The sequence below is a fragment of the Tarenaya hassleriana genome, unplaced genomic scaffold, assembly GCF_000463585.1.
Source record: "Tarenaya hassleriana unplaced genomic scaffold, ASM46358v1 Cleome2, whole genome shotgun sequence".
Classification (NCBI taxonomy): domain Eukaryota; kingdom Viridiplantae; phylum Streptophyta; class Magnoliopsida; order Brassicales; family Cleomaceae; genus Tarenaya; species Tarenaya hassleriana.
The window spans coordinates 4,570,750-4,594,402 of record NW_010965372.1 but is presented as its reverse complement, the minus strand read 5'-3'; the positions used below and the strand labels follow the sequence as shown (position 1 = coordinate 4,594,402).

Sequence of the window (23,653 nt, the reverse complement as noted above, 5' to 3'; positions counted from 1 at the left end):
GGGAAAGAGAGGGTAATGCTTACAGTATTTGCATCACTGAACTCAAAGGATTTATCTAGCACACTGTGCAGACAGCAGTTTGTAGCAAAAGCTTCAATCATGAATTTCTGAAAACCCGGAACCTGAAAGCAAATGATTCTCAATTACAAAAGACGGTCCTGCAATATAAAGGGGGAATTGATAAAATTTAGTGAGTAATAACAAGTGTGTAAACCTTCTCCTCGATATTAGGGTTTGAGCACCAGTCTTTGATTAGCCTCGTAAATATTTGCACACATGCCTATTTTTTACAGCAAAGATTAAAGAAGAGGGTAAGAAAGTAAGACAAAATAATGACCCGAGTCGGAAAAACTGAAATGGAAAGGCGGGTGTTACACAAACCTTTCTTACAAGTATATCCTTGTGATAACAAGAACTGTACAAAAGCAGCTGCATCATCGGTTCTAGGTATCCCCTACTCTTGGGCGTTAAGAAAACCGAGGAGAGGTCGTGTGTGGTTATCACATGAAGAAATGTGTACAGCGTCCTCTGAAGTTCCATCAATTCCTGAGTTTCCTACCAGAGAGATTTTTATCAGCTACGGGCCTACAGCTGACATATTTCCGGGTGGAATGGAAACATACACAAGCATTCACTGGTGGAAAAACTAGAACGGAGATTAAGATTTCCAAAACCAGGAAAAATACCTCAGTGGTGGGGTCCCAGGATTCGATTGAAACCCATCTCTTGGAATAATGTTAAATATCCTACCAGCAATGGCAGGATACATTTCTTCAAGTATATAATGAAGAGAGGTGTTGAACTTGCAGATAAGCTGATTGAGTAATAGTAGGAAATCAACCATTTCTTTTGGCTGCAACATCACACAATCACAATAAGATTAGATTTCAAGCAAGTTACCAGTTTCATATGAAAGAAAATCCCATAAAGCAAGCAAAAAACAGAAGAGGACGTGTTTTATTAAGGTTGTTTATACCTCTCTTTCAGCAAGTAGCTGTTCCAAAGCCATGGGAAGGTAAGGGAACACAGAAGCTCCAAGGGTGTCGACCATTCGGTGCATGAAAGATGTGACCTACAGAGAGCATGAAATCAAACCATTGAATAAGAAAAATCTAAAGCACTATCACCTTTTCATAAAAAACAACCCATAAATATTAAAATATATCTGATCATTAACATATAAATGATCTCATACCTTACTTTTCAGGGTCTCGACTTTTGGAAACTCAATTACAATCCTTAGGAGCATGTCTAACGTCTACATCACAGAGAAATATTTATCAGAAAAAACATCACAGCTAAAAAAAATTGAAAGAGAAAGAGAAAGAGATCTCTCATAAGAACCTGCTTGAACATAAAACCGATTCTAGGACGACTTGCAGTCACAAGACGCTCGCTGAATCCCTGGATTTCAAATGCACATAAGAACATGTCAAGAGAAAGAAAAAACAAGAATACAGAGTAACAATATCTTAAAGATAGATAGATGTGTTTCAGGATAAACTTGGATATGGGAAAATAATTAACCGGATAAGCTCGGGAATTTGCAGCTGAAATAAATCAAATCCATTTCAAATGCATCCGGTATAGGAAAAAAAGGAAAGAGAGGAGACCTTGCTGAGAGCATTTATAGCTACCACCGCAGACTGGACATTAGCGATTTTCATGGGGAAGTCTTCGGGACTCGCCACTTTTGCCTGCATTAGCGATGACCCAATCTGGTGCAAGCAAATGGAAAGAGCATAAACCAATTTGGAATAATACTACTCCCCGAGAGTGTCATGTAAACAAGAGAAGAATAGGAAAGAAAACCTGCTGACAGAGAGGGGTGAGCAGACAAGACAGGTAATCTGACTGCTTTTCAGATGGCACATCCTCCAACCCGATGAGTAAACCAATCGCCTGCAGGAAGTAAGATTGATAGTTGGAGAAAAAGTTTAGTTGACAGAGCAGGGACATAATTTTTCCAACTAAGTAGACGACGAAATGATTTTAACTCCAGGAGAAACGGTATTCATAACCTCAAAAATGTGATTGTTATCTTCAGTTCCTGAAAGTTCTCTTGATGCAAAATTCATGCTCGTCAGCTGGGCAACTCTATCTTGGAGACTCTGATTGTTACCAAAGATTTATAGTTTAGGGAAACAACCAAACAAACAAACTAATAACGAAGCAACGAAAAGATCAAACAAGTTTTGAACTAGAAGGAAGCAGTTCCTTACCTGCAGTATCATGTCAATGAATGGGACGAGTTTCGATTTCAATAGTTTCGCAACTCTCATGAACAAATAACTAGCTCTACTACTCACATGGATGTTCTGATGGTGCAAACCTCTTTCATCAAGGAAAGCCCCAAGAACCATGGGAATGTATTGGGTGTTTTCTTGAATAAACTTCATGTATCTTGTTAAGTTTTCCAAGTAAACAAGTGCAACTAGCCTGTGAGAATGGCCGGGTAACCGTGTAGACAAGAGCATTAAAATTAATTCACCCAAACATCCAGAACCAGTTTTCAGTGCCTCATCGGTCATAGATTCTCCGAGTGAATAAAGAAGTGAAAGGGCAGCTTCCACTTCTTCGACATTTCTCTCGGAACAAGATTTAACAGCACTTACTAGTGCATTTCGGATAAAATGCTGAGTAATATCAGGAGCAACACGGCCCACTGTACGCAATAAGACAAACAAATCTTTTCTAAACTCGGACATTGAATCTTCCTTTTCCAATCCGATTTTATCCGGTGCATCAAGGTTATTCCGATACATGGGATCATAACAAATTTGGGTTCTAATCACTTCAAGAATCTGAGTAATGTGGAGCAGTTGCTTCTCCTTTAAAGCAGGAAGGCCTTTGAGAGTGGAAACATAACCCAGGAGAAACTGAACAGTGCTAAAAGTAGCATCCACTTCACAGTTCTGCATTACATAAAAAACAGATGGCAGGACTTCATTCAGCAACTCCATGGAAATCGCCTTGGTATCCTCCGAGTTCAATCTTTTGTGGCATTCTAAAACCTCGACGGCATATCCAGTCAGCAGAGCCGAAACTTTTGATACCAACTCTGAATCAACATCCTCAGACACTAACCCAAAAACACAGTTTATTTGTAGAGTCTGTAAAAGGGGGAGTTTTGATTGTCGATCCATTCCCTTAGAAACCATGGCCAATATACACCCAGCTGCTGCACTCCGGAGCTGATCAGACAATCCATCTGACAAAACTAAGTCAAACAGTAATGGGATAAATGCATCATTTGCGATCAATCCAATATCAATCCAAGAGACAAATCTTCTCGTGCAATCTAACACGGTGGAAGAGAGGTCGGGATCTGAACTCCTGTACAACGAGACAATGTCATACCATGCTCTAGCAATCTGAGGTATACATTGCTGCCTCATTGCATCCTTGACACGGGTAGCCACAGACATATCTTCAGGGGTCCGAGGACAATCCAAGCTAATCAACTCATTATCCAAAGCATTCAAAATCCGACAAAACATGTCGATCACAACTGCCCCTTTGCTCAAATGAGGCAGAAAATCAAGAAACACAGACGACCAAACCAAAGGGTACTCTAAACAGATCAAAGTAACCAAAACCTGAGCAAGCTTGTTTTTTATGAATGCCGGTCCTTCCCCAACTCTAACAGCACTCTCATTACCAACCAGCTCCAGACACGCCATCGAAAACGTTGATTTTCTTACATAACTCTTCTCGTCGGAGCTAATGGATCCATACTTGACCCTTATAACATCCTGCAGAGTCTGCAAGGACCAGAACTGAACTTGAACAAGGTTACAGAACCAGAGCTTCTCAATACATATACGACATATAGACGGAGTGTCCTTGATTTGCTGACAATAAGCAACCGCATGGGACTTTAACGCCGAATCAACAACACCCGATTCATCGAAACTAATCAGTATCGCCTTCTCAAGGTCATCCATTGCTAACCCACCAAAAACCCTAAAACCAAATCCTTAAATCTTGTCAATTTATTGCATAAAGTTCAACAAAGCTTCAAGACAACACCGTGTCCTGATCTGGAGCTCGTTCTCCTACAAAGGTCTCTTCCCGGATCAGATTCCGAGCCCGAAAACGCGAGTAGGGATTCTGAAGTTGAGTTCAATCACAAGAGCTTGCAGAAAAATATGAATCGTCGCAATAATGAGAAACTAGGGTTCTTGATTTTCCGGTTTTTGTGGCGATGTGGAGGAGGGAGAGGGTAGACCTATGCGGAGATTCTCCGAATTCTAGATCAAAGTTCTTTCCTTTTTCCGTTGTTCGCCAAATTTATAGTAATTTCCCCTCGGGAAAATCTATGCGAAGAAACTTGGCCGACTTTTGAAGGCGTTGTGAATATTAATATTTCTAATTAATGCATTTATTATATTTTAATTGTAAATATTCCATATATATACATATTATATATATATATATATTCACCAGCTTTTTAATGACTTGGATTCGATAAATTGGGCCTGACATTTGAATCGTTAAAAGCCCAAAGCTTCCATTTTTTTTTTATTAATTATGCGACAAATTATATTTCCATGATTTAATTTGATGGCATACCGTTGTTTAAAGGAACCCTAAAGCTAATACCATTGTTAAAGTATCAACTCTGAATTTCGAAAGATGAGGTGTGACCATTCCGGTTTAGTCATTCAAAATCAAATTGAATAATAAATAATTGTGTTACGATATATAAACCGATATGATATAATTAATTTAAATATCTTGTAAACAGAAAATTATCAAATACGAATCCAAACCAAAACTAAACCGAACCCTATCAAACCGACTATGCACTCTAAAGCATCACTTCTCTTCTACCCTCGCAAGTCGTCGTCATCGTCGTCATGGTTTGGACCCGTCGTCTTGAGAAGGCGGAGAAGAGGTCGAGCCATGATCACGAGGTCCGAGATAGAACATGCGTTCACGGATCGAGAGATGAACACCATCGGCTCGTCGACGTTCCTCGAGGACACGCTCGATGTCGATGCGATTCTCGTTCCAACGACCTATGCCGAGTCGCTGAGCTTCGTATATCTCTGCCGACAGCTTCCTGGCCAAAGCGTAGTGTGAGTCGGGCGTCTCCGGCAATTGTCTGAAACGACGATCCATTGCTCTTTTGTCTGACTGGTATCGAGTTTTTCTAATAGATAATTCGTAAGCATCGATGGGTATATCATCTATATATAGTGAGATGATGATGAAGAAGAAGAAGAAAACGATACGTCCTGATTGTTAAAGGGTTTGGAGATTTCCTTTTTCATTATATGGTTATATATTGTAGGATTTGGTGTCCGTAGGTTTCTCTCCCCTTTTAATCTATGTTTTCTTGTGAATCAAGGAATCTGATAAGGATATATCGTATTATGCTATGATTTTTACAAACAAAAATAAAATATTCTAATCTTTTTATATATATATATATTATAGTGAAGACAAACATGAGAAATATCTGAAATAATCTTTTAATCTTAATGATTGTATTTTGAAATATGTTAAAAACAGTACCATTCAGACCGATTCATATAAATGTTTCCAATTAAAAAAATAGTTTGTAAAATTTAAGAATAACTAGAGAATATAATTCAAAAGAAATTTAATCAAATATTTTTATGAAATCGTCAAAACGCTCTAAACAAACATTCTTGTCAATTTTTGGAAAAGAAAAACAAATACCCCAATAAAATTGCATTTATGATTAATTCAGGTTGGCTGACAAAAAAAAACAGGTAGGTTAATTTGTTTGGTGATTATTAGTTCCCATTTTTTTTTCTAATTGTTAAAAAAGCTTTTAATTCTCACATGTGTATATATATATATATATATGTATGGATTTATGTATCGAGTAAAGGTCGGAGGAGCACGAAAATCAAGACAAAGCACAGAGCCTTCAGAGAGAGAGACCAAACTCCAAAGTATGCGACGACAAAGCAACACCGCTACCATTTATGTCTCTTTTTATAAATATATATATAATAATATATATATATATATATATACGGAGCTATGATATTTTATTTTTGGTATAGAATAATATATAGTTTCCAAAAAAATTAATTGTATTGTCCCTTGATGCTTCATCTTGACGAAGGCAAGTACAAAGGAGTTACGAACCCTTGTGATTATTTTGCGCACTAATCATTATTCATTATAAAACGAAAATTTTATAGATATAAACCCTAAACATGAACCCATTAAATCTCTACGTATTAATTTCATCTTTAGGTTCAATGAATTTGTCTTACAAAACACTGTTATTCAAGAAAAAAGAAAAAAGAAACTAAGAAAATCATTTACACGAGCCGATATATCAAACCACCGTATGTCTATATATATAATATAGATATTATATATACACAACACTGCAGATAGATAGAGAGAGAGAGAGAGAGAGAGAGAGAGAGAGAGAGAGAGAGAGAGAGGAGAAGTTGCCCTGATTCCGTGTCGGAGAGAGAGAGAGAGATGAGTAAGTGGTTGGGTTTTTCATTGACACCTCACTTGAGACTTGGCGAAGAAGAAGAAGAACAAGAACACCAAATTGACGGCGGCGATGAATTCTCCGATCAACCTTTAAAAACTTCCCTTATGCCTCTCCGATCCGACGGCTCTCTCTTCTCCTCCGATCCCACCTCCCGTCCCCTTCATGGTACATATATATACATACCTATATATATATATATGTATGCACATATTCATATATATATAAATATATATATCCTCTACAAGATTAAGAATCTTGGATTCTTCCTTGTTTCTCTTGATTTTGCACTTTTAATAATTAACTCCTCGAGAACTTGGTATTTTTACCTCAAAATTACCCACTGATATATAAGCTCATATGGAAATTTAAATCATGTGATTCAATAAAGTGGTTTTGTGGCGTATCCTCTGAATTTATTGTCTTGCTAAAGTATTAAAATTTGAAACTTATCATTAATTAGTTGGGGGAATCGAATAATTTAATTAATTATACTTTACAATTACATCTAAGACCAGGAAAAAAAAAAATCCTTCTGTGTGTCTCTATGACGGTTTTTTTTGGTTGAAATGTGTCTATTATGTTCCTAAAAGATTTGAAATATATATATATATATATATGTATATGTATATTTCGTAAATTTTATGCTTTTTATTATGTGGTGATGAATTTGTTTCTCTATATATGTTTCTTTGTAGCGTGGAGGTATGATATCAATGTTAATCTTGTGGGAGCTAACGACGGTGGAACCAATGATCATGTTTCAAATGTTCATCATCATCATCATGAAGATTTATTGGGTTGCTGCCTCTCATCATCAAATCCTCAATCCCAACAATACCATAACCAAGCCGATGCCAATTGCACCAACATGTTTAACACAAACCCAAGTGACCTAATTCTCCATCAACAAACCCTAGTTACACCGCACCATTATCCGAGCGACCCGAGCCCGAGGTTGAGCTACGGACCTTTCGAGACCGCAGGCTCGATTTCAGGGTCCAAATCTTGGTTAAGTCAAGGCTCTTCTTCACTACCACTCTTGGATATTGCCGCTGAGGAGAGAGGTAATCCGAGTATTGATGATTTTACTATTGAAGAGGCTAATAATAACAATGCTAATGGCTCGATGTTGTCTCTAACCATGAGCCGATATGGAGATTCTAATGAGATCAATGGGACGATTTCGGACAACATTGGAGATAATGTCGAGCCATTAGTGATTAAGGGAGATGATTCACGTAAGAGATCGATCGGTAAAAGTCCGGTTAAAGAATCGATTCCTCGGAAATCCTCTGATAGTTTCGGACAAAGAACTTCTCAATATCGAGGAGTTACTAGGTAAGCTGTTTAATTACATATAAATGTGATGATAATTATCCATCTCGGTCCAAATAATATATTAAAGTAGTTAATCTCATTTCCATGTGAAAAGGCATTGATCGATGTGTCACATTTCATATAAAGATTATTAATGATAAAGATCTTACATGCATGTGTGTCATCAAAAGGTTTAGAGAGTAAACGTGCATGTGATCAACATGTTATAATTGGTATTTATATTTATAAATTAATGTTTTCGTATACGTATATATATATATATATAGGCATAGATGGACAGGGAGATACGAAGCTCATCTGTGGGACAATAGCTGTAGGAAAGAAGGACAAACGAGGAAAGGAAGACAAGGTGACCAAAGAAATCGAATTTAAATATTATTATTTTTTCTTATATAACTTATTTATTTAGTGAATTCGCGTCGCTTTTCCTTTTCTTGTTAATTTCCTACATATATTTCACTGACAGTTATACTGGTTTTTCATTTCATGTACTGTTTTATTGGCTCCGACACGTCTCTCCGCTTCAATCAGTTTATCTTGGTTAGTACCTTATTATATATATTTGATTATAAAGATAAGTAACCATTATATTATATGGTTTTTGAATATAATTTAAATATAAAGGACTATATGATTTGATAGGTGGGTATGACAAGGAGGAGAAAGCAGCAAAGGCTTATGATTTAGCGGCCTTGAAGTATTGGGGTCCCACCACCCACTTAAATTTCCCTGTGAGTTTGATGGTGACCCAACACGAACTCTCCCTCCCTATGTATATACATTATTATACAACACATACAAACATGTATAACATATAGTACCGTCGAAAATATGTATAACATATAGTACAACACATATAAACATGTATAACATATATATGCACACATACATGATACATGCATGCATGCATGACATGAGATTGATTGAAGTCATTCACACCACTAAATTACTAATCTATAGTGTAATTATATGAAATAATCCGAGCTACATGTATACATGTCTAACATATGGTACCGTCGAAAATATAAACAATAATATAAATGCCAATAAATTCCAATGGCGTTTGAACTAGAGACCGCAATGGTCTGTGTGGCATTATATAATCTGAGCCACCTTTATATATAATATTTTGTATCTAAATTTTGCATTTAAATTTGGCACGTGCATATTAGTTATGAGTGATATACGATAAATTAAATATAACTGTGAAAGAGTATAATAGAAAGGCATTTAAACGTTTGTGTGATGGAACACGAAAAACTAAAATGCATATATATATATATATATATGTATATATCAATGATTTCTTTTAATATTTATAGTCAATAATTTTGAAAGAAATTAAATAGAGTAATTGTGTAATAACATTTTGGATGTAAGTTTTTTTTAATAATTTATATACAAAATTTAGTTAATATGAAAATAATAAATTTTACGTTAAATGGCAAAACAACTGAAAACACGATGTAATATTCAAAACATATATAGTGGTGGACTATATATACACACACGCAGAGCCGTCTATTAGCATGTTCAAAAGGTGCGATGGAACATGGCCCCCAAGATTTATGGGGCCCCTTATTAATTAATAATTATTAATAATAGAAAATAATTAAAATTAATTATAAATGGTAACAACTTTTGTTATTATTAATTATCTTTATTATTATTAAATAAATTAAAATATTTATTTTTAACAACTAAAACCAAAATATATTATAATTGTTATAAAAAAACATTTATTAGAACTGATTGTTTCTATAAAATATATTAAAAAAATATTTATTAAAACTAATTAAAATATATTATAGCAGTTCATTGGTATATTATGTTAAATTAAATATATTTATATCATTTTTAAATAGTTTTGGAAATAATACGATTTTTAATTTTTTAATTTTATTTAAAATTATTATTTTTAAATTTATTAATTTATATAAATTTAAAATATGTACATAGCCCCAAAAATTTGTGAGACGGCCCTGCACACACATATATATATATAGATGAATGCATATAATTATGTATATTCAAGGCCATTATTTGTGTCCACATATATGTATATAGGATGATATAAAATAGATGTGCATATATAATCATTTTACCCCTAAACAAATGTGTCCGTCAGGTATATAATTATTTGGTTTTGTATCAATGATTTGTATATGTATATATATTTGTTTTTGAAATAATAACATCTAGATATGAAACTAATTATCGTTGCATGCAATATGCATGCATGCATGAATGCTTTGACGCTTAATTATGAGAAGGAACTGGAGGAAACGAAAAGCATGAACAGGCAAGAATTTGTAGCCATGCTAAGGAGGTAAATGCAAAAGTTCAATATTAATTTATCACACGTAATCAATATAATTACTTGAACTAATGTGTGTAATTTTCTTAAACATTATATTTAAATTTAATTAGTATATATCTTTAAAAAAATGTATTAGGAAAAGCAGTGGGTTTTCAAGAGGAGCTTCGGTCTACAGAGGAGTCACGAGGTTAAGCAGATCCATTATTTTTTTTCCCGCGGATTTTATTATTCTTACAAGTTATATCTTCGATATTTCCTTTGGTGCAGCTATATTTATAAATTATTTAAACTAAATAAATTATATAATGTTTTTTGTTAGAGGAAATTGACTTTTAAAATTTCGGGGAGGGGGTGATTCATCTCTCTTTTTTTTTTTTTTTTTTCTATTTGCAGCTTTAATATTATTCAATCGTTTCGAGCTAATGTGGGCAAGTATAATTATTTTTAACCTACACGTGAATCCACACTGTAGAATGGTCTCTGTGTATATATATATATATATATATACACACATGTACCTGGATCATGCATGTGTTGAGTTAGTACACAGGCACAAAAGCTATTATATATATAGACCTATTAGGGTTTAACATTTTTTAGGTGTAATTTTTTGGTTCTGTGAAAACTACGCGTATTTAGCCTTATATCGTTTTCATTAGGTTAGGATTTTAAGATTTGAGTGTCACTAAAAAAATAATTATTTTCCAAACAAATTTGTTTCGTTCGGAGTTTTTTTTCTTTTTTCTATACGGTTAGGATTTGATTAATCCGATTTTAGATCAAATTTATTTCCGATATTATTATGTATTTTTCATTCATTTTAGTTCGGTTACATATATATATATATATATATAAAGGTGTATATATTCGCACTTGAAAATAATGTTAAAGAGAAAAGCCATTGGTAATTATAATTGTAGGCATCATCAGCATGGAAGATGGCAAGCTCGAATCGGCAGAGTCGCTGGAAACAAGGACTTGTACCTCGGCACTTTTAGTATGATTTATCTCTCATCACTCTCGTATATATATATATATATATATATGTATATATGTATATATATATATATATAGCATTCGAATCGATATCATGCATTTTGTTTACACCAAACTCCTACAATCATGGAGATAATAATAAATTTTCACGCGTACGCAGGCACGCAAGAAGAAGCAGCAGAGGCATACGATATAGCGGCGATCAAATTCAGGGGCACGAACGCTGTGACGAACTTCGACATTAGCCGATACGACGTGAAGAGGATTTGTTCGAGCTCTACCCTCATCGCCGGCGACCAGGCCAAACGCTCTCCCACCAACTCCGGCGGCCATGACCACCGTGAAGCCGCCGGAGACTCGCACCAACATGATCATGATCATGACCACCATCGTCAGGATCAAGATCATGATCATCATGGTGAGACTATCCCCATGTTTGCTCTGTGGAACGCGTGATTCCATTTTGGCATTAACCTATGATTGTTTCGTTGCAATTCAAGACGTTTTTAGTCAGTATGTAGTACAGTATAATTTTATATTTACGGAGGTATCATCATATACATCTGTTAGTATGACCTTGGGTTATGTACGTATTGATTTTTTGGATTTCAAGTTTTTTTTTAAATTAAAATTTTCCTAATTAAGGTCGTGAATTTACAATTTTATTTCGTTGATCGAAACAAGTCAAAACTCTGCATAGATTGAGTGGTACTACAATGCAGGGGAGCCTTCAAAGAGCCGTATATATACACATATATGTATATATATTATGTCTTAAATTGCGTGCCCTCTTCCGTCTTCTTTTCGCGTGACTCTGTCCCACGTGCTTCGGCGGCGCGTGATGCTTCAATCGCCTCCTTCGCCGGTGGCATATTCTCTTGATTTTGAAATTTAAAGGGACTGAAATGTCTCTATATGATTAAGGAACATTATTATGATCCTTACATTGGTAACATCGAAGACTAAGGAATAAAAAAATTGAAATGATGCAAAATGCTATTCAGCCTAGTCCAAACACATAACTTTGTTTTTTTTTATTTTATCGTTTTCTGATTTTATAAAATTATATATTTAAGCTTTTATATATTTTTACTTTGTTTCCAATGTTATCTCGAGATTTTGTTTATAATTTTTTTTCTTTAAAATATATTCATATTTTTAAATTTCATGTATTTTTTATTTTATATTCGTTTTAAATTAGACTAGTTTTTAAAATTATATTTAAATTAAAATTCAACTATTTATTTCATCTCATGCATTGGGTTTTACATATATACAAATATCCACCGGTAAATAGATAGAAATCTCATTTTGGTATAACATAAAGATTTAGGGTTTACCTTTGTTTCAAAGAGTGGCATATATATATATATATATATATAATATGTATGTATGTATATGTCGGCACTCATGAAGGTTTTGTTATTAGGAGCTAATTTGGGAATTGCTTGTTGTAGGGTCATTTTGCTTCTCTCTCAAACATGTTTCCATCTTTGTGTTCATTCATTCAATGTCTTCGTCTTCTTCCTTTCACACGGTAAAAGGCTTTGTACTTGGTTTTTTTCCCTCATCATCATCATCATCATCATCATCATCATCACCATCATCATCATCATGATTTCCGTTCACAAAATGTTATTATCAACCTCAATCTAAAAAACGAAATGGAAATTACGTAGAGATATTGTTTATTGTTTTACATGTGTTGCGATCAAATTGTATATATACAAAAGCAAAACGTTTTCTAATCTTCGGATTTGAATATTTTGGCATCATTCTAATCAATCATTAATGCATGTGAAATGCAATACTCAAATATACGCCTACCAAAATTAATTAGTAGTGTTTACATTCATTATATTAAAAATTGGAGAATGGTGATTTAAAAACAATAGTTTTATTCAAATAAGAGAGTTTCTGATATTCTTTGTCATAATAAGAATTGGACGGTTGAGAAATATTACACTAATGATATATACATATCGTGGACTGTTATAGTTTGGATACGTGGAACCAATATTAATTTCATGAGATCGGTCTGAGTCTTTGCACATGAAGCATAATTATTCCATGCAATCCATTGACGTGGATATAACATGTATATATACGCTAACACTATATATATATATATATATATATATATATATATCCCGTTATCTGTATATTCTCATGATAAAACATACATCTTTCACAATTCACCTAAATTCATGCATTGGTATTATTTTATTTACAACAACACTAAAAGAATACGCTAAAAATATGGAAAATGATGGTAAATTATACGTTCTAGTGTCAAATGCAATTTACAATTCAAAATAGATTTATAATTATGAATCGGATTCATTACTATTTCCCTTTTTTTAAAAAACTCAAGAACATTTTTTTTTCATGAGATTAAGAGTTGGAAGAGAATTTAGGGGTTAGGGTTTATGAGTTGGAACATCTCGCGTGCTTTTTTGTTTTCTGACACTCAAAGCAAAAGAGCCGTAGCCTCCATTTCCGAGGCGAATAATTGGCCTCATGCTATGGTATCATTGTGCTTATATACATATGACACATATATATACACACACGCATACATTCCTATATATACGCACATATATATATATATATATGTGTGTGTGTGTCTATGTCTTTTGATGACTGCAAGTGTAACTTTCTTTGGCCCATACCATACCTATGGGGATTTTGATGATTTCCGATGTTCCCTTTCTGCATCTGCCTCTTGAATTCCAACACATTGCATTAATGAGTTCTGTGTTTCATCCCATCATCACCTCATTCTTTTTCCCTTTATAAAATTCTATAATATATACCACTTTCCAATCTGTTTTTTCCCTTTTTAATTAAATATGTCAGATATTTTTTTTGGGTAATATGATTATAAAGTTTATCAAAACATGAAATATGTAATAAGGTTTGGTTTATAGCTATTGAAATATGACACGATTAATATTAATTCATTCAAGTACGTGACGGATAATTATAAGTTAAATCCCCTAAAAAAATAAATATTCTCAAAAATTTAAATAAATAGATAAATTTTAAAACTTTTAAATAAATATACGAATTTTGAAAATGGTGTCGTATTATTCCATAATAAGGGCGATAATCAACCGTTACAACAATTTGTAGATGTGTCCTTGTAAGTCAGTCATATGCAAAAATGCCACGTCATGCCACGTCATACATATACACATATTATGTATACGTACATTTATATACATATACACAGATCTAAAATCTTATTGGGCCGGATCCTAATTGGGCCCAACAAACACGGACCCACGGATCTAAAAAGATCAAGACTTTCGTCGTCGTCTTCGTCGACGACCTCCCCTGTCAATTCTCTCACCGGTTTCTGGTTTCTCAGATTCGCTTTTCTTCTTCCGTCCATTTAACCAAACTTCAGAGATACTTTTTCACACTATTTTCTTTTGTCTTCTTGTTCGATCCGGAGTTTCAAATCCGACCTTTTGGTACCTTTGATCTTCCAGTAGAAGAAGAGGATCCAAACAAAATTTTGGTTTTTTTTTTTATAATTTCTGTTAAGTTTAGAGGGAACCCTTGTTGCCAATCTCAGATTTTAAACTCGTGGATGAGCAAAGGATCTGGAGGAACCCAGCTTCAGATTCCTGATCTCCTCCTTTCTTGTTCCCAAATCTCTCTCCAATTCGCGCATTTCCTCGAATCTAGGGCTCAGAACCAATCAGAGTTTCTCTAAGATCTCTATTACAGAGCTCGGTTTCAGCAAAGTCTAATAAAGTGCGTGCCCGTTCTTTTGTTTTGGCCATGGCACCGCCATTATCGAGCTTGACCCTCTTTGTTCTCTGCTTCATCTTCTTCATCTCTGCTTCTATCTTGGTCGAATCTCAACCTCCAGATTCAACCACTAGACCTCCCCCGCCGCCACCTCCTCCTCCTCCTCCTCCGCCGCCTCCGGAATCTCTATCTGCGCCTCCGCCGCCTCCGTCGCGGCCGCGATTCCCGCCTCCGCCAATACGGCTCCGCCCAGAAGATGGCGACGGAGGCATCCTCCTCCTCCTCCGCCGCCGCAGAAGCAGAAGAAGCTCAACACGGGGAAGGTTGTGGGAATTCTCTTCGCTGGAATTGCTGCAAGCTTGCAAGTGATGGTCGCAGGCTTCCTGCTTTTCAAGAGACGAGAGCTTCTGAAGGTAAAAAATGGACACTGAACCGATCGACGGGTGCCAAAGGAATTGGAGATTCGAAGCGGATGACGAATTCAGCGATCTGGGTATTGTCGGAAATCGATGATGGGCTTGCTCAGTTCGAACTTGGAAATCTACCGTCATTGTGAAGAGCATTGAGGATTGCTGTCAGGAGTTAAGTAAGCTCCATTTTGGTCCCACTTTTCATTTCGTTTCTCTGTAAATGAAAAGGTTTTGGTTGAATCCTCTGTTTTCCCGTTTTGGAATGAAATCTCTTTTCTCTCACACTTAGTTTCTAGTCAGTCATAGAAAATATAAATACATTATAGTTATATGCAGTTGAAGTGTTGTGATGAAAATCCAGTTTGATGCTTCAAACCAGAACTGTTCTGGTCTCAATCTGAACCAGTCGGTGCCAGTGAACTGAACTATTCACCATTAGCTCATCAAGCTTCGATTTTTCGGGTTCGTGAACAGAGAATTCTCTGTCTTCTCACTGATAAATCTTGTCAGAACGCAGCATCTGGTTGTGGCTTTTTGCTAAAAGATCTAAACTTTAAGCACTATGTTTACTTGGGTTCGTTCTTGATCAGAGACTTCAGTCTCTGTTCTCGTTATGTGTATGTACTGAGTGGAATCTCTTTGGAACCCACGTGAGGGAGGTCCTAAAATTTGGTATGGCTTTTTATATTATTGTCCAATCATACGTTCCTGAACTTTTCTAGATATCGGATTAGAAAGTTAGTGGGTCAGATTTTAACATAAAGCTATAAACTTGGAATTTTTGAACCAATTGAAGAGAATTCCATAACGACTGAAACAGAACAGTGGAATCCACGAGGATGGGAACTGACAAACTCAAAACACATTACATGATGTTCGCAGGGTTTGAACAAAACACAAAAAGGACGAAGAAGCACAAAGGGAAAGACCATAAAAGAAAAACAGGACAAACGATCTGAGTGGAAGAAACCAATGAAACCCAAGTTTTAACCAGTTCCTCCAAGAACACCCTTGAGCTTCTTGATCTGAGCAGCATCAAGGAAGGTAGTAGCAGCAACAAGCTCGGTGGGGAGACCGTTGGCAAACAACGCGAAATCGAGAATCTGAAGACCCGGGTTAGGGCTGCTGAAGCTGACAATGGCTGCAGCAGTGGAAGCACCAGCATTCGTCTGGAAATGAAGCAAGCCCTGTGGGAAAACCATCACCTGACCCGCTTTAAGCGTCTGAACGTAGACAGCGTTGGATGAGGACACGAACCCTGCGGTAATGCAGCCATCAAGGACATAGAGAATCTCGGAGGCACCAGGGTGAGTGTGCATTGGGATGACACCTTTAGGAGCAAGGTCAAGCCGGGCAATGGAGAGGCCGAGCCCGTTAACTCCAGGGAACTGAGCCACAAATGCAGGAGTGACCGCTGCATTTATGATGGAGGAAGTGTTTCCAGGAGTGGATAACCCGGTAAACACAAAGTCCGTGGCTTTCACGTTAATGGGGCGAATGCAAGGGTAACCCGAGGGAGTATCTGCGTGTTTCAGGTTAGCGACGCAGAAATCTTGAACAGCGGCATTGGAGAGAGTTAAGAGGAAAGACAAGAGGAAGATAACACGAAGCATTTTGATCTCTCTCGATTGGTTTCTCTTTAAAATTCTCAAGGGAGGAGGGAGAGGCTTTGATATAGGGAGGTTGGAGAGGAGCTGTGTGGTGAAGAATGGAGAGACGGTGATAAGCTTTCGCTGTCTAGACACTGCGAATAGGGACCATTCTGCATTTACGCAGAAGGGGAAACTGACAAAATGCTTCTTTTCCTTGCTTGCTGTTCATCACATTTGATGCTTTTTTGGATGATATAGACACTGATATTTGAGATTTCAAAAAGAGATTTTCGGGTTAATCCTCACCCGATGATTACGAAAACTGACAGCTAGTCCGAAAAACACCGTGTTTAAACACAGACAGTAAGCAAACAAACCAGATAATGGTTTGATAGATTTCAGTGGTGATAACATCAAGAACATCATAAAGATACAATCTTTCTCTTTTTTCTGATCAAACCCAACTCAGAAACTCAAGTAATGTTGCCAGAACCAGACAGTTAAACCCACTTCCAAGAAGCTCTCTCTGTCAATTCATGGAAAAGCTCTGACGATTTCGCCAAGTTGGCTTAGAGGGGGAGGAAAGAAGAGATAATGAGAAGAAGGTAACGTCTCGTAGGGGCAAGTGTGGTCCTGAGGAGGTCACATGTGAGCAGCCATAAGAAGACATTTTAGACAGCTCGAATCCCTCCGTAGATTCTCTGTAATAAAACCCTTTGTCTTGCTTATATCACCTCTGTGAAAAGAAAAAAAATTACGCAGACCGTTGGAACAATATGTGGATGATATGATACCATATGTATATATCCCCTCTTTAAATTTTTAAAAAAAAATCAACCAAATAGAGGGAAAAAAGAGCCTTAACACAGAGAACTTTTGAGTTATGATTATGTAATAAAGATTCAACATTCATTTTTCATGTAAAAATCTCACATCTCCATCGTGGGACCAATGAAATGATATAGAATTTGCCATTAATGCTTGTCACTATACACTTTTTTTTTTGTTAACTGAATAATTTGATCAATGTACATGAGTTTTGTCAATAACCTAAGGTTAGAATTATTATTTGATTTACCATTTTATCTGAAAATGTGTGTTATTCGATGTATACAATTTTATACATATATAGGTTGAAGCATCAAATTTGTTTTTTTTGCTAAAGTATCGGATTTGAAGGACATTTTTTCAAAAGTATAAAATGCAATTCCACACGTTCAACCAAAAAACAAAAATAGCCAAAACGTACTTTAAAATTTTCAATTTTAGAAAAACTATACCTATCTAATTTTTATATTAAATTCTATTTTTATTCATTTTTAAAGAAATTCGTTTTTATTTTATATTCGATTTAAATGATTCAGATTAAGTTTTTTTGTTTTACTTCTCAATATGAATTTTATATACAGTACAGATACATTCAAATTTTATTTAGTTCAGATTATTTTATTATACAACCGAACAGATACCGAAATGTCCACCACTATAGTGTAAGTGAGCACACACGTAAGCCATGCCAGTTTAAACGTAGCATGCGATTCGCCACGTTCAACCGGATATCAGAAAAACCAAATAGTAAACCGGACGGTTAAGAGCTCTTAAATTGTACCGAACCAAATACCGGGAATTCCTATTTCCAAATTTAAACCCACACAGAGACATTGCACTAGACAGAGAGGCGCACTCTTTCTTCTTCGCCACCTTTTGCGTTTCTGGATTCTTCGCAGAGATCGCCATTCCGATTCCAATGGCGCCCATGAAACTCATTCATCTCCTCCATCGCTACCTCTCGGTTGCTCTAACCTTCTTTCAGAGCATCATTTCGTGTTTGTTTGACGACAACAATCATCGAATTTTGCATTTCCTCGAATACCCAATCCTGATCAAATTCGTTGACGCGATCTTATCCCTATACTTCTGGGTTTTCTGCGATCTCCGTCCGATCACTGTCGACATCGACGGCGATTCCACCGTCCATTTCTGGGTCTCCGGCCACCGCAAATTCGAGCGGAAAAACCTAGTGATGCTCCACGGGTACGGAGGGAATTCGAAATGGCAATTCGTGCACCAAGTCGCAGATCTGTCGAAATCGTTCAACGTATTCATCCCAGATATGGTTTTCTTCGGGAAATCCTATTCGAAGAGGTCGGATCGGAGCGTGGAGATGCAGGCGAGGTGCGTAGGGTTGGGGATGGTGAAGGGATTGGGTGTGGGAAGGTTCTCGGTGTACTCGATCAGCTACGGTGGGTTCGTGGCGTATCGGATGGCCGAGATTTGGCCGGAGACTGTGGAGAAGGTGGTGATCGTGAGCAGTGGCGTGGGGTTCACGGAAGAGCAGAAGACGGCGGAGATGAAGAAGTACGGAGATCGGGATTTGTCGGAGATTCTCGTGCCGAGAAGCCCACACGATCTGCGGCTGTTAGTTAGAGCTTCCATGAACACCGGCCTCACGCACTTCGAGTGGGTGCCTGATTTCGTCCTCTCTCAATTCATCGCTGTGAGTACGCCTCCCCCAATCTTTTCATTCATTCAAAATTCGGCCCCCTGATTTTCGAATTTATCAAAATCAACACTTGATGGAATATGTGTGATGCGAGATTGAGTGCACCGATTCATCAGGCTTTTGGTATTTTTAGGTGATGTATGAGAAAAATAGGAAAGAGTTGATTGAATTAGCCAAGAACTTGCTGGCAACAGAAGAAAATCCAGATTTGCCTGCGATCAAACAGGTAATGGAGTTTTAATTAATTAATTAATTAATTTCGTCTATCTTTGATTTTATAGAAACATATTTTTCTCTCTCTTGTTTTATTGGTAGTAGAGTTAGATGTAAGTGGAAAAAATTATATTTCAGTTCGATTTATTTTTTAGTTTAATGTTTTTGTTTTATAAAAATATATCAATTTGATTTTTTTTAATCCAGTTTTGGGATATAGTTTGAGTTTTTGTTTCATTTGATTTTTAGATAATTTTTATATTTGATTTTGGTATGATTGAAATCTATGAATTTAATTTTAGAAGATGCATATTTAATTAATTTTTACATTGTATTCGTCCATATATAATTATTTGTTTTCCGGCTGGGTTTTTTTGGCATATACTGTTCGAAATGTGGGCCCCTAATTGTGTTTAATAAAGTACTATCTAGGGCGGTTTAAATTTAAATAATCAGGGATCCGAATTTTTGGGGACAGACTTAAACATGTTTTGTTTGTTTTTCTAAAACATGCTTACGTATACATTTTTACTTTCATTAGAAAAAACACAGACATTGAAGAGACATGTATTTGTCATGGCTATGGCTTTGTCTATATAAGAGGTGTTGATATTGTAACATATTAACATACATCGATATTTATTATAAATTTGGAGTGTCACATTAACAAATATCATGAGGGTTAATACAATTAGGGGTGGGTACGGATCGAATATCCATGATTAATATCCGTATCCGTATCCACACAAATACTCGAGTTTATTATCCATATCTGATCTGTAATTTACGAATATCCGAAATTTCGGATATTCGTAATATCACGAATATTTACGAATATTCGTATCCGATATAAAAATTATAAAAATTAAAATTAAAATTAAAGAATAATTTTAAATATAAATAAATTATATAGATCATTTATATTTAAAATTTAAAATTTAAAATTTAAAATTTAAATATTTAAAATCAATTTAAATATAAATATAATCATAATCTATCATGTACAAATATATTCGAAGTTTAAAATTCAAAAAATTAAACATAATAAATCTTAATATTCAATAAATTAAAGATTATAAATCTCAATTATATAAAATATTTCTTAAATATACCTACAAAACATGTAAATATAAATATTTTAAATGTCTATACCAAATTATTCTTATATTTAATAATATTATTAATTAGTACGGATCCGATCGGATATATCGGCTAATTCGAATTTGATATCCGTATCCGACAAATATTTCAAAATAAATATCCATATCCGATCTGTACATTTCGGATATCCAAATTTTTGGTTCGGATACGAATCGGATAACGGATCGTTTCGGTTTTTTCGGATATTATGTCCACCCCTAAATACAATACATTCGGTAATAATTATTTGAGATTATATATGTTTCAGGAAACACTAATTGTTTGGGGTGAAAACGACAAGATATTTCCCGTACAGTTTGCCCATGGCCTGCGAAGGTAACTCAACGAAATTAATATTCTGTTTTACACTTTTTGTGTTATTTATAAATATGAAATTATTATTAATTTGTATATTTTTGTGAGATATAGACGAAGATAGGTCCATATTATTAGAGTTTTGACATAATGTTATATATCCAAAATTGTTAAGACATTTCATGTCGTTTTGAACTATACAATATATTTTTTTAAAAAATCAAATTAGGAGAGGATTAACTATGATTTATGCTTAATCAAATGCAGACTTTTGCCAAACTCAAGGCTAGAGATTATCAAGGAAATTGGCCACGCAGTCAACATTGAAGCACCCGGTGCTCTTAATAATTTTATTATTTCATTTGTTTTAGATCGTTAATTAAACCCCGCTTCCTAATATTTACAACGAAACACTATGTAATAGAAATATTACATATTTAACATAAATAAAAAAATCGTGTATTATATTATCGTATCAGTATATCTAGTCTTATTATCCTCGCGCAACAGATTTCGAATTTCGATATGCTTGGTTATGGACAGGACTTAACTCTTGGATATTTTTTATACTCCCTCCTGTAATTTGGGAACTGAACCATATCCGCACGTGCGCCGTTCGTCGGAAGAATCTCAAATCTTCCGGAAAAAAAATCTAAAAAACTCTCTAAGTTCAACCTTAGCGTTAAACAAAACCCAATGAGAAATCGACACGCGGACAACTGTTTATTTTTTTTTGTTATTTGGCAAAATGGAATATTTCTTTTTTTTTTAACTGATACAACTGTTAAACGAAGCTTCCTTTTTTTTATTTGGCAAAATGGAAGATTTCCTTTTTTCTTTATGTATCCGAATCAACTTGAATAAATGATAGAATGCGTCATAATTTTTTTAAACAGAAAAATTAGAATTTGATTTAGAATAAAAAATAATCTTAAAAAATCGAAAATTTCTTTGAAAAAAATCTATAAATAAAAATAAAAATCAAATCAAATCAAATCAAACCAAATCAATTCGATATAATACCAAATGTTTTGGTCTATGCGTTACACCCTCCAAACCTTTGTCTGTAATCCGATTAGGGCTGTTGATATATCGCTAACCATATTGGCATTTAGGAGTAGCAGCACTGGGCACGAAGGAAACAAGTCCATATTCATAAAATCAAGTTTCTGCCATTTTCATTACAGAGTAATTGTTTTACAGCGGTTTCCAGACATAATAAACCAAAAAGAGACAGTGGAAACAGATACCAAGAAAAACACTTCCAACTACTTGGGAACAGGTACTTCCGGATCACAGCCAGAGCTCAGAGATTCATAAGGGACACGGCGGCACAAAGGGCAAGTGGTGTGGGACTGGAGCCATTCAGAGCCATTCAAAGATGCATCCGCTGTGGAAGACGTGAGAGCAAGGCATGTCGATCACCATGTCTGAATCCGACCACTCCTCCATACAGACGACACAGTTTGCAGAATCAAGATTCCTCTTCAGGCTTTGCGCTTGTTTCTCTCCTTCCTTCTTCAGCCTTGCGATCATTTCTTCTGGTGCTCCCGTTCCTCTGGGACCGTACACTACTTCTTCTTCTTCTTCTTCTTCTTCCTCTCCCTCCTCACATTCATAATCTCCCATAACCAAATCCCACATCCCCAATCCTGGTCCTTCCTCCAGTTCATGAAGATCAAACACAGGGGTTGCAGGCGACATCAAACCATCATGTCCTTCAGACAAACTCGATGGAACCAAATCGTAACAAGCATGTTGATCTTCATCCTCGGCTGCTGTTGCGTCTGTCTGAATGTACTCTTCCTCCTCTTCCTCGTAGTTCTCCATATCAACATCACAGGCGGCGGTATCATGATCTTCACGGAGAATTGTCCGAGAGAACCCATATTCACCATCGTCGTAATCATCGTCGGAAATATCATCAGGAGAAAATACGCTGTCTTCCACAACCTTTACGGCGAGTTCTATCATGATTCCCCCGTCACAATACTCTTTGAGAACAGAGGATATGCGCGAAGAAATAGCTTCTGAAACATCGTCTTCGATCTCGAAACGAACCCGGAGAGTGGCGCGAACGTCGGTGTCAGGACCAAGGTACATCTCCAGGTGGATCGCTTCGTCGGTGAATTCGTTGACGGTGTGAAGATCGCCGTCGCCCATGTCGAAAATCTCTCGGTCAGAGTACTCAAGAGAGATCTCGACCAGGGTCTGCAAGCCCAATTCCGGTCTCAGCTCCACCCTTCCACAATGTATCTCGATCTTCTTGTCGGAATCCATGGCCGAAATTCACGAGAACGAACAAAGCCCTTTCCCGATCACAGAGAATGATTTCTAGGGTTTTGCGCGGTGAGAGAATCGGAGTGAGAATTCGAGAAGAGCAAAACCCTAATCCGATCGCAGAGAAAGGTTTCGAGGGTACTACGCTTAGAGCAAAACCGGGTGGAAATTTCTTAGATTGAGAGACAGAGGCTGAAACTTTCTTTATAGGCACTTCGTGAGATTGGGATATAATAAAAAAAAAAAAAGAAAAGAAAATCTTCCATTTCCACGCAACAGAAAAAAGGA

At 35.9% G+C, this 23,653-nt stretch overlaps 5 protein-coding genes across 8 annotated transcripts in view; 2 read left to right on the top strand and 3 right to left on the bottom strand.

Annotated features, from left to right (window-relative positions):
* The window catches only part of LOC104812251 (exportin-T), a 5,534-nt gene extending 1,226 nt beyond the window's left edge, over positions 1-4,308 (bottom strand). The window contains exons 1-11 of one of the 3 annotated variants that reach the window (XM_010539318.1): positions 2,223-4,308; positions 2,022-2,111; positions 1,813-1,902; positions 1,614-1,718; positions 1,345-1,404; positions 1,196-1,258; positions 977-1,072; positions 691-853; positions 382-557; positions 215-280; positions 24-122 (exon numbers count right to left, since the gene is read on the bottom strand). In XM_010539318.1, coding sequence (XP_010537620.1) covers positions 24-122; positions 215-280; positions 382-557; positions 691-853; positions 977-1,072; positions 1,196-1,258; positions 1,345-1,404; positions 1,614-1,718; positions 1,813-1,902; positions 2,022-2,111; positions 2,223-3,947 — 2,733 coding nt within the window. In that variant the 5' untranslated portion in view covers positions 3,948-4,308. Of the gene's footprint in view, positions 1-23; positions 123-214; positions 281-381; positions 558-686; positions 854-976; positions 1,073-1,195; positions 1,259-1,344; positions 1,405-1,613; positions 1,719-1,812; positions 1,903-2,021; positions 2,112-2,222 lie in introns of those variants that run through there. The other 2 variants (XM_010539316.1, XM_010539317.1) reach the window with 2 other exon arrangements.
* Positions 4,309-6,414: 2,106 nt separating this feature from the next.
* On the top strand, positions 6,415-11,762 carry LOC104812250 (AP2-like ethylene-responsive transcription factor AIL1). 2 transcript variants are annotated; one of them, XM_010539315.1, is made up of 10 exons: positions 6,415-6,661; positions 7,192-7,560; positions 7,654-7,834; positions 8,101-8,183; positions 8,366-8,374; positions 8,477-8,570; positions 10,095-10,163; positions 10,291-10,341; positions 11,075-11,151; positions 11,311-11,762. In XM_010539315.1, exons 1-10 carry the CDS (start codon positions 6,478-6,480, stop codon positions 11,604-11,606), a joined length of 1,413 nt encoding a protein of 470 aa, XP_010537617.1. In that variant the 5' UTR covers positions 6,415-6,477; the 3' UTR covers positions 11,607-11,762. The 2 variants fall into 2 exon arrangements, with proteins under 2 accessions (XP_010537617.1, XP_010537616.1); XM_010539314.1 differs by having other exon boundaries at positions 7,192-7,834.
* Positions 11,763-16,089: 4,327 nt separating this feature from the next.
* LOC104812249 (germin-like protein subfamily 3 member 1) lies at positions 16,090-16,977 on the bottom strand. The gene has a single exon (XM_010539313.1). It carries the CDS (start codon positions 16,933-16,935, stop codon positions 16,309-16,311), a length of 627 nt encoding a protein of 208 aa, XP_010537615.1. The 5' UTR covers positions 16,936-16,977; the 3' UTR covers positions 16,090-16,308.
* A 1,515-nt stretch (positions 16,978-18,492) lies between these two features.
* LOC104812248 (2-hydroxy-6-oxononadienedioate/2-hydroxy-6-oxononatrienedioate hydrolase) lies at positions 18,493-21,555 on the top strand. The gene is made up of 4 exons (XM_010539311.2): positions 18,493-19,411; positions 19,551-19,643; positions 21,039-21,106; positions 21,353-21,555. Exons 1-4 carry the CDS (start codon positions 18,662-18,664, stop codon positions 21,462-21,464), a joined length of 1,023 nt encoding a protein of 340 aa, XP_010537613.1. The 5' UTR covers positions 18,493-18,661; the 3' UTR covers positions 21,465-21,555.
* Positions 21,556-22,235: 680 nt separating this feature from the next.
* Positions 22,236-23,555, bottom strand: LOC104812247 (E3 ubiquitin ligase BIG BROTHER-related-like). The gene has a single exon (XM_010539310.2). The coding sequence runs from the start codon at positions 23,363-23,365 to the stop codon at positions 22,451-22,453; it is 915 nt and encodes a 304-aa protein (XP_010537612.1). The 5' UTR covers positions 23,366-23,555; the 3' UTR covers positions 22,236-22,450.
* Positions 23,556-23,653: the final 98 nt, after the last annotated feature.

Coding starts and splice junctions, on each gene's coding strand:
- LOC104812249 (XM_010539313.1), bottom strand. CDS start 16,935: ATGCTTCGTGTTATCTTCCTCTTGTCTTTCCTCTTAACTCTCTCCAAT.
- LOC104812250 (XM_010539314.1), top strand. CDS start 6,478: ATGAGTAAGTGGTTGGGTTTTTCATTGACACCTCACTTGAGACTTGGC. Junction 10,164..10,290: donor TTTGTAGCCATGCTAAGGAG/GTAAATGCAAAA, acceptor AAAATGTATTAG/GAAAAGCAGTGGGTTTTCAA. Junction 10,342..11,074: donor GTCTACAGAGGAGTCACGAG/GTTAAGCAGATC, acceptor TTATAATTGTAG/GCATCATCAGCATGGAAGAT.
- LOC104812247 (XM_010539310.2), bottom strand. CDS start 23,365: ATGGATTCCGACAAGAAGATCGAGATACATTGTGGAAGGGTGGAGCTG.
- LOC104812248 (XM_010539311.2), top strand. CDS start 18,662: ATGGCGCCCATGAAACTCATTCATCTCCTCCATCGCTACCTCTCGGTT. Junction 19,412..19,550: donor TCCTCTCTCAATTCATCGCT/GTGAGTACGCCT, acceptor TGGTATTTTTAG/GTGATGTATGAGAAAAATAG. Junction 19,644..21,038: donor ATTTGCCTGCGATCAAACAG/GTAATGGAGTTT, acceptor TATATGTTTCAG/GAAACACTAATTGTTTGGGG.